General features: G+C 32.2%; 1 protein-coding gene across 2 annotated transcripts; it reads left to right on the forward strand.

The window, feature by feature from the left end:
- On the forward strand, positions 2,666–6,268 carry LOC104770650 (methylthioalkylmalate synthase 2, chloroplastic). Of its 2 annotated transcripts, none has more exons than XR_764595.2 (10): positions 2,666–3,199; positions 3,861–4,120; positions 4,456–4,669; positions 4,828–4,908; positions 5,008–5,100; positions 5,259–5,345; positions 5,444–5,544; positions 5,645–5,664; positions 5,815–5,889; positions 6,031–6,268. XR_764595.2 is itself a non-coding variant. In XM_010495107.2 (10 exons), exons 1-10 carry the CDS (start codon positions 2,756–2,758, stop codon positions 6,154–6,156), a joined length of 1,515 nt encoding a protein of 504 aa, XP_010493409.1. In that variant the 5' UTR covers positions 2,666–2,755; the 3' UTR covers positions 6,157–6,268. The 2 variants fall into 2 exon arrangements, 1 of the variants encoding a protein (XP_010493409.1); XM_010495107.2 differs by having other exon boundaries at positions 5,631–5,664.

A 9,898-nucleotide genomic window follows, 5' to 3' on the forward strand; every position in this document is an offset into this window, starting at 1 on the left:
ATTTTTTAGAATCTCCCATTATTAAATACTAGTCTATGGCCCTGATTGGTGAAGACTTTTAAGACTTTAAAATCATTTAAAAGTCTTAAAAGTATTTTATTTGCCAATCAAACTTTAATGACTTTTTTATTTTTTAAAGTTTCTACAGCCACTTTAATTTTTTTTCTTCTTTATTTCCCTTCTTTTTTTAAAGCTTCAAAATGACGTTGTAAAACTTTTAAAGCCAACAAGTTTAAAAACTTTTTTTTTTTCTTTCTCCATCATAATTAAAAACTCTATATAATTTTATATATATTTTTATACAAACCTTTTTTATAGATTAATTATCAGTATTTTTTTCTCTTTCTTTTGATATCCACTTCTCTTCACAAATTAATTATTTTTATCATCACTTTTGTATTTTTTTTATAATTGTGTTTTTAATAAAATTACAGTCATAGTTTTAAAAGTTTTTTTTAACAATCAGATTTTAACAGTTAAAGTATCTACAGCCAAAGTCTCTACAGCCACAAATAACAGTCGTTACCAATCGGGGCCTATGTTGTACCAAGGATTTCTTTTTATTTCTATGTCGAATAGTCCTTATGTATTTGTAACTTTATCATTAGTTATGTTATTGTGTACTGATTTTTTCCTTTTTAAATAATATATGTCTATGCACTCGAATAGCCAAGATAACCCTCCAAATGCTAAATATGAATGAAATCTACCATCCTTTGTGATACTAAACACTAATTTTCCAATAGCATTAGCAGAACTAGGCACATGATGACAACCCATGAAAGAAAACAATTCAAGATGTCACGAATGTCTTCCAAGACAAAGCAGTACCTTGGCCACAAAATGCTTTATTTATTGCTTCAATCGATAAAACTACTTTCACTCTAGAAACATGTAGAACATGTAACATCTTAAGTGACCACAGAATGCAACATAACGCAGCAAGTACTTTGAATCTGTATGTTGAAAAGTGTCTATATCATAAAAAGAACATGTCCTTGTTTTAGCGGAATTCTGATACCTCAAAATACTAGAGATGAAAGAATAAAAATATAAACCAAAACTATATTTCATATTTGTGTTGAAACGTGATTCTGTATTTTTGACACTAATTTGTACGTTTTTAATATTAATAGTCTTGTATGAAAAATGAGATAAATTTGTTAGGTTAAATGGTAATTAATATAGTATATGTTTTTTTGCTAAAAGTAATAGTATATATGTTGTCCCCAATTATATTTTTGTTCAATTTCTTTTTTAACCATTCTTTTTCCTTCTTTTCGTTTAACTCCCAATAAACTATTTTTTAGATCCACCTCTACTAACATCCACTAATGGATATTGAAGCCTTCATCGATTGTTCCAGTTTGTACATATTGCATCTGCCCAAAGCATTTGAACCAAATTCTCACAGCCTAATATGAATATTTTCTCAAAAAAAAAAAAAAAAACGTCTTTACCTACACCTTGTCACTCTGAATCCAAATTTTAAACCAATTCACATAAAATAAAATTGTGTTTTAATAGTAGACAAAACATTATATATATTCTCCTTAATATCTAATTTAAACCAGTGAAAGAAATAACCAGTGACATACTAGGTTATAAATAAAACTAGTGAGATGCAGAAATATCGTAGAATTGAAGGCTCTTATGTTCAAAATTAAAATATATCAAATGAACCAAAACTGACATATTGTGTATTGTATATATTATGATAGAGTAGGATCATGTGGAGACTGGAGAATATAGAATATAAGAAGAATCCTACCTTTTTGTTCTAAAGACAATGAAACGTGGAAAATGTTATGTGGGACTTGTTTTTGTTATCTTTCTAATTGACAGAGAAACTTCATTATATATTGTAAACTTTATTTCAAGATAATGACTACAGAACTTAACTATAGTAAACTACGTCCAAATATCAGCATATGCGATATATCACCTACCTGGAGGTGCAATACCACGTGATTTTTATGTCATATCAATCCGTTATTTTATTTATTAGAATTATTACAACAGTATCTAATATGGTAATGTTGATATATCAAGAATACTAACATAAATTATTATGCTAAGAATATATTTTAATAAAAATTTATTATTTAAATTCCATTTTTCAAAAGAATATTGTGATATATTATATTATCATGTACAAATATATCAAAATGACCAAACTTACCATTTCCTACGTCTATAATTTATAGATATCTACACGTTTAAATATATATTTTGTTTTTGATCAAACACAATTTATCTATAAATTTTTATACATATGAAACAATTTATAGAAGATTTATCCTGTTAATATACTTTTTATATAAAATGTATATATAAAATATGTAAAATATAATTTATCATCATGTTGTTCATTATTTAAATATATAAAATGTAATATTAAAAAAAAAATTGAGCCATCTAGTAATATTCGGAGTTGGTTTCCCGTCCGGTTTTAAATATGTTGACCATTTAACGTTTTCTATTTGATTACCAAACGCGTTATGTAATTTGAAACATTTTCTAGCTTTAAGAAACAATATTACAAAACTAATGATAAGCTTCATTGAGTCACATTCCGCTAGATCAGATATTTCTTTTTTTGGCATCAAAATGTTTCTAATAGAAATAAATAAAAACTCTACCTATAAATATAGATAATTTTATATTGTACTCCATCTCCATTCAAAACAGTTTCCTCACTATCTAAATCAAAATCAAAGTCTTTCAGCCTTTCTCTCCTACGTACGCCATAGTTATGGCTTCCTCACTTCTGACATCTTCGGGTATAATCCCTACCACCGGCTCCACCGTGGTCGTCAGGTCCGTGTTACCCCTTCGGTCTTTTATGCACTCACTCCGCCTGGCCCGAACATACAAGAAGCCGGGCTTGTTAATCTCATGTTGCTCCTCTGAGTCCAGAAATACTGAAACTAATGCTACTGACCTCAAACCCGTTATGGAACGGTGGCCAGAGTACATACCGAACAAGCTCCCCGACAAGAACTGTGTGCGTGTATTTGACACAACGCTACGTGACGGTGAACAAGCTCCCGGTGGATCCCTTACTCCTCCTCAGAAGCTAGAGATTGCCAGGCAGCTCGCTAAACTCCGAGTAGACATCATGGAAGTCGGTTTTCCGGGGTCGTCTGAAGAAGAGCTTGAAACCGTTAGAACCATCGCCAAGACCGTGGGAAATGAGGTTCTTTCTTTATTTCCTTTATTTAAAAATGCGGATTTTATTTTTGTGGTTAATGAGGGCCGGTTCTAAGGGTGTGCAAGGTCCGTAAATGCACAAGATCCTCGATTTTTTTTTGTTTTGTTTTTTTTTTTTTTTTAATTTGAGGCCCAAATCAAAGATTAAACAAAATTCTGTCTTTAGAAACTTTTTAGAGGCGGCTAATGAACAAGATGGAGACACTAGGTTGTTGGTGGATTAGTTGCATTCTTTTTTTGTCTTTGCTATTTTGCAGTTAATTTCACCCTTTTTCTACCATTTGTTTGTCATGTGTTTGTCCAAAAAAGAAAAAAGAAAAAACTTCTACCATTTGTTTCTTGTTTTAGTTTTTTTAGCTAACCAAGTTTTTAGAAAGCACAATGGCGCTTTATTTAATTTGAGCGTGCCATGTAGCTGACCTTATTTAGTGTTATAATTTAGATTCCCAAGTATATTAGAAACAAGAAGTGACTTAATACTAATATTTTTTTTTTTGGTGTAAATGACATAATACTAATATATAATATATACATGTGACTCTGAGTAGGAAACTTAGGTCTGCTCACAGAAATTACAAACATAAATTAAGTAAAAGTTCAAAATTGACCGCAAAGAAAATAAACTATTATATTATTATTTCACTTAGGTGGATGAGGAAACAGGCTACGTCCCCGTGATATGTGCCATCGCACGAAGCAAACCTAGAGATATTGAGGCCGCTTGGGAGGCAGTGAAGTACGCGAAGAGGCCGAGGATACTCATATTTACATCTACTAGTGACATTCACATGAAATATAAGTTGAAAAAGACTAAAGAAGAAGTGATCGAAATGGCTGCGAGTAGTGTTAGGTTCGCCAAAAGCTTGGGCTTCAATGACATTCAACTTGGTTGCGAAGATGGCGGCAGGTCAAAAATCTTAAAAACTTTATAATATATCTCAATTGTTTTGCCTGCGTTCGTCTAGTTTTACGTTTAGTTTGTATTAACCTTATGTTAGTAGTCCTATATATGTTGGCGTTGACGTTTGGGTTCATATTTTATAAGAATAATTCATAACAAAAAAAGTATTTTCTTTCAAAATGTAACTTTTTAAAAACGGTTTTCACATGGAGTAAACGCGTAGATCAAACATATGAAACCTTGTAGATATAGTAGGGATTTTGTGTGACTTGTGAATTGTGATATTAACATATTTAATCATGCATGTCATAAATTGATTTTATAATACTAGTGTAATTCAGGTCGGACAAGGACTTTCTATGCAAGATTCTAGGAGAATCGATCAAAGCGGGTGCTACGGTGGTGAACGTCGCAGATACAGTTGGAATCAACATGCCACATGAATACGGAGAACTCGTGACCTATCTCAAAGCAAACACTCCTGGAATTAATGATATTGTCTTTAGTGTTCATTGTCACAACGACCTTGGTCTTGCTACCGCCAACTCAATTGCCGTACGTAACTAATTCTCCTTTTGTGTGTGTGGATCTGCGTTAGATATATATTTCCATTCACTAATTGTCAATGTGACAAAAATATAAACATAAAAAGAAACAACGAGTTTAGGTCAAAAAAAAAAAAAGAAACAACGAGTTTACAATGATCTGTATAGGGTATACGTGCGGGAGCAAGACAAGTCGAAGTAACGATAAACGGAATTGGTGAAAGAAGTGGGAATGCGTCTCTTGAAGAGGTATCATCATCAGTTCATCACCATAATCACATCACCACCATTATATATCATGATCATCATCATCATCGACGTGAGAATTTATTTATATCGTATATGTAGGTCGTGATGGCTATGAAATGCCGAGGAGCATATGTACTAGATGGTGTTTACACAAACATAGACACCCCGGAAATTATGGCTACAAGCAAGATGGTAATTTTCTTTGCAGATTCTTTTTCTTTATCGAAAACTTTCTTTATACACATGTTATATATATATATATACAGTATACATATATATCAAGATAATGATGCTAGTTATTATGGTCTTGATAAATATTAACAAAAAATATGTGTACAACTGTTGAGCAGGTTCAAGAATATACGGGCTTGTATGTTCAACCACATAAACCGATCGTTGGAGCCAACTGTTTTGTCCATGAGAGCGGCATTCACCAGGTTCCTTATTTTAGTTTATATGTACTCTTATATCAAAATGATGATAAATAATGTCAGATCGAATTGATTAATATGACTATTGTTCGAATATTTCATAGGATGGAATATTGAAAAATCGGAGTACGTATGAGATCTTATCACCAGAAGATGTTGGGGTCGTTAAATCTGAAAATTCCGGCATTGTTCTTGGAAAACTTAGGTAATTATTCTATGAAAGGAGAAATTTTTTAGCACCATTTTGTTATTTTGTCTTATTTATTTATTAACAACTTTGGAAATGTGCAATGGACGTCATGCAGTGAAAGATCGGCTGAAAGAGGTATACCTTGTGATATCGTAATGTCATTAATCTTGAGTAATGTAACCGATCATATATTATATACACATATGATACAACTGTACATACCAGATGACTCTTCTTAGGGATAAATATTTGATAAGTCATACCTATGTGTTTTTCTATTCACAGTTGGGATATGAACTCGATGACGAGAAATTGAACGACGTCTTCTCACGGTTCAGGGATTTAACCAAACATAAAAAGGTTTTTATGCACATACATTACGGTTTTAGCTTACAAACTTAATTATATATTATACAAGAATGTAAAAGACAAACTAAATATACATTTTTAGAAATAGAAATCTTACTCGTAAACTGGTTTCAATTTGTTAAATTTTTTCAGAGAATCACGGATGCTGATATAAAGGCATTAGTAACAGCTAGTGATGAAATTTCTATCGAGAAATTAAACCGCGCTAATGGTAAAATGCCTAACAGCTATATACCAGTTCCTCAGGTTTCCCTCTAATACTTTGTATGTTTGTGAACCACGGCAATATCAAGTTCCATTTGATAGGCCTTCTCTTGTTGTAATGAATAAAAACAGTATAAATAAGAATGAGTTGCTTTTTTCTTTTCTTTATATTTGAATATACTGATTACTGAGAACTCATAATTTTTTAGTATTTTATATAAGGGATATAATATATGCGATAAATAAATTCAGAATATTAGTTTTCATATATTAAGTATCAATTTCGGAATTCAGTATCAATTTTAGCATGTAATACCTAATTTTAACATCAAGCAAAAATAAACAATCAGTTATTGATATAGACTATCTAAAATATCAAATTAAAATTTATTATGAAACCAAAAATGAATATTAAAATTCAAATTTTTGGAAACGAATAAATAGATTACAACATTTTCGACAACATAAAACCGCTGTCAACTGATGATTCGTTTACCATCATCAACGATCGTCTTTTTCTTCTTGAATAAAAGATTTTCAACATAAAGTAACAACTTAAAAAATCACCAATCAAAGCCTTTTTTTTTTTCATTGACTTAGCCACTCAGTCCTTTTGTATGGATAGAATTACGGATTGGCAAACAAAATCTAGATAGAGATTAGAAAAAGAGAACAGAATTACGCACAAGTAATATTAAGCAAAACCACCTACGTACCAACCTGGAGGTGCAAACACCCATCTGCCGAACTGGAGTTGCAAGTACCAACGTGCTCTTTTTGCTCTCTTTCTACTTAAAAAAAAAAAAACAGAAATATGGGACAATTATATTCAAAAATCAATACCACCAATATTTATTGTCACCCCAATTATTAATTCGTATGTTACTCGGGAAAACGGCATATTCTCCCATGAACTATGTTACTTTATCGCATTCATACATGAAACTTTTAATTGTGTCTATTCCTCCATTAACTAAAACAAAATTTGAATATCCTACATGAACTATATAAATCCAGTGAAAAACCACAAATCGTTAGACGGTGTTACTGTGCCGTTAATAGAAGCTGACTAGGACGACAGGTCAACTATAAAATGACTGCGGGTTGCATAATTCGATTAAACACCAGAAAAAAATGACGTCGTTTTATGAATGGGGATTTTTATTCCTGAAACGACCGACCTTTTTTTTTAATAAATAATAAATAATAAATATAATATAAAAATATAAACTACAACTAGTGGTCCCATACCCACTAGGCACCTAACCACACACAACCAACAGCGGAAAACAATACCAATATCCAAATATAATCCAATAGTAAAATATAACAATATTCAACATGATCAATAACCAAAACAACATAAATCATAGAACCAGCAACCTAGCAATGTTCTAACGACCCAACTCTAGTAACCTAGCAATGCCAGACAACACAAAACCGAGTCCCTAGAACATCCTCCTCTTCATCGCCTTGATTCCACGATCACACTTTGCCTTTACCTGCACCACAAACACATATTGCAATGCATGAGTATTTTACAAACACTCAGTAAGGCAATCCTCCCATCTACTGGGCTATACACATAAGCAATAGAGTACCAATAACCACACACAACAATCAACGCACAACAATCAAAGAACCAGGACTCGGCATCGACCGATGCAAACATGCATCGACCGATGCAAGTGCAACTTGCATCGACCAATACCCAATCTGCATCGACCGACGCATGCTCGACGCAACACGAAAACCCTAAAGTTTACGCGCCGTCCTCGCACTTGCATCGACCGATGCAAGCAATGCATCGATCGACGCAAGCAATGCATCGATCGACGCAACGCCGAGCACCGTGATTTCCCCGAAGCTTCTCGCCGGATTTCGTTCCTACAACCACAGAAACTCATTCCCAAGCCACAAGAAAGAACGTCCATATCGACAATCTAACAAGTCTAACAACACAAATCAAGCAAGTTAAAGGTTCCTCTAGCTTAGATAAGCCATGGTCATGCACTTACCTTTGCCACAGAAGAAATTGAACGTCAAACAATCAAGAACAAGCTTCTAGGAAGCTTCTACAACGATCCCAGCTACAGATCTCACCAAGAAACGCCCAAAATCACTAGAAACTCTCAAGAACTCTTTCTCTCTTTCGTTCTCTCTCAAAAACGGCCAAACTCGCCGAATGAGACACAAAAGTCGACTTAAGGGTTTCCCCTAACCCAAAACGCAGCGCTTGACTTAAGTCAAAACGCAGAAACACGTAACTATAGTCTATAGCTGAAACTTTTATTTTTTCTTTTCTTTTCTTTTAGAGTCAATCTTCTTACAACAACGTGAATCATAAATGGCAAGAAACAAACAGAAACAAACCGTAAACTTGGTCCACTAATTGACTCCCAATCAATCAGAACTTATTCGTAAACTGAATTGACCAAAGACTAAATCAAACCCAACACCACCATTTAAAAAAAAAAATCGGAGGAAGAAGATGGAATACGTGGTTGTGACAGGCTGTGTATTCGATTTACTTCTATCAAAATCGGTAATTTACTTGCTTTTATCCTCTTCTATTGTCTCTCTTTCTTGTTGAGAATGACGTTTTCGGAGCACTTAAAATTTTCCAGATCCTTATTAATAAAATCGATTTGTTATTTTGAAGAAAGAAGAATCTAAATTAAATAAAAATCCCCGAAGCAAAAAACGACGTCGTTCTGTTTTAGTGGTTTTTTGTTATGTGCAAAACGCAGTAGTTTTATAATTGACGTTTCGTCCTAGTCAGCATCCGTTAACGGCACAGTAACACCGTCTAACGATTTGTAGTTTTCACCGGATTTGTATAATTCATGTAGGATATTCAAATTTTGTCTTAGTTAATGGAGGAATAAGCACAGTTAAAAGTTTCATATATAAATGCGATAAAATAAAATAGTTCATGGGGGAATAAACTATTTTCCTTATGTTACCCCTATATTTATAATATTCAAAAATTGCCTCCTTCTATATATGGTCAATATTTCCATATATCACTCTAAACACCTTTCAACTCTCCTACCTACCATTAAATAATATGAGTATAATTCCATTAAAAGACCTTCAACCCAGGCATGTGACTCAAATTGTATGACTCAAATATAGAACAATTTGATTTGTATTCACCCCCTCCTCTCTCAACCAATCAAATTGTTCTATTTAATATTTTATTTAAAAATAAATCAAAATTAAATTAAAAAGTAAAAAAATTAAGGAAACAAATTCTGTATACTTTTATTTAAGGAAAGTTAAATATTGACTTGGTTTAGATTTTACAATTAAACGAGGTTATATATCGGTTTGGGTTTATAAATGAAAATTAGGGTTTATATTTTACAATTAGAACAAAATTATTTGTCGGTTTGGGTTTACAAATGAGATAGTTAGGGTTTAGATTTTACAATTAGAACGAAATTATATGTCAGTTTGAGTTTACAAATGAGATGGTTAGGGTTTAGAATTTACAATTAGAACGAAATTATATGTCGGTTTGGGTTTACAAATGAGATGGTTAGGGTTTAGATTTTACAATTAGAATGAAATTATATATCGGTTTGGATTTATAAAAGAACGGTTTAAGTTTTTAATTTTATAATAATGTATACAGATTTTATTTCCATATTTTATAAGAGGTGAATTGAAACAACCCGACCTTTTTTTTTATAATTAAATACAATATATCATTAAGCATCCCATACTACTTAATTAAACAAACCAACCCACACACACTAACCAACCAATAATAAACAAACATCCAATAACA

This window comes from Camelina sativa, chromosome 20, assembly GCF_000633955.1.
Source record: "Camelina sativa cultivar DH55 chromosome 20, Cs, whole genome shotgun sequence".
Classification (NCBI taxonomy): Eukaryota; Viridiplantae; Streptophyta; class Magnoliopsida; order Brassicales; family Brassicaceae; genus Camelina; species Camelina sativa.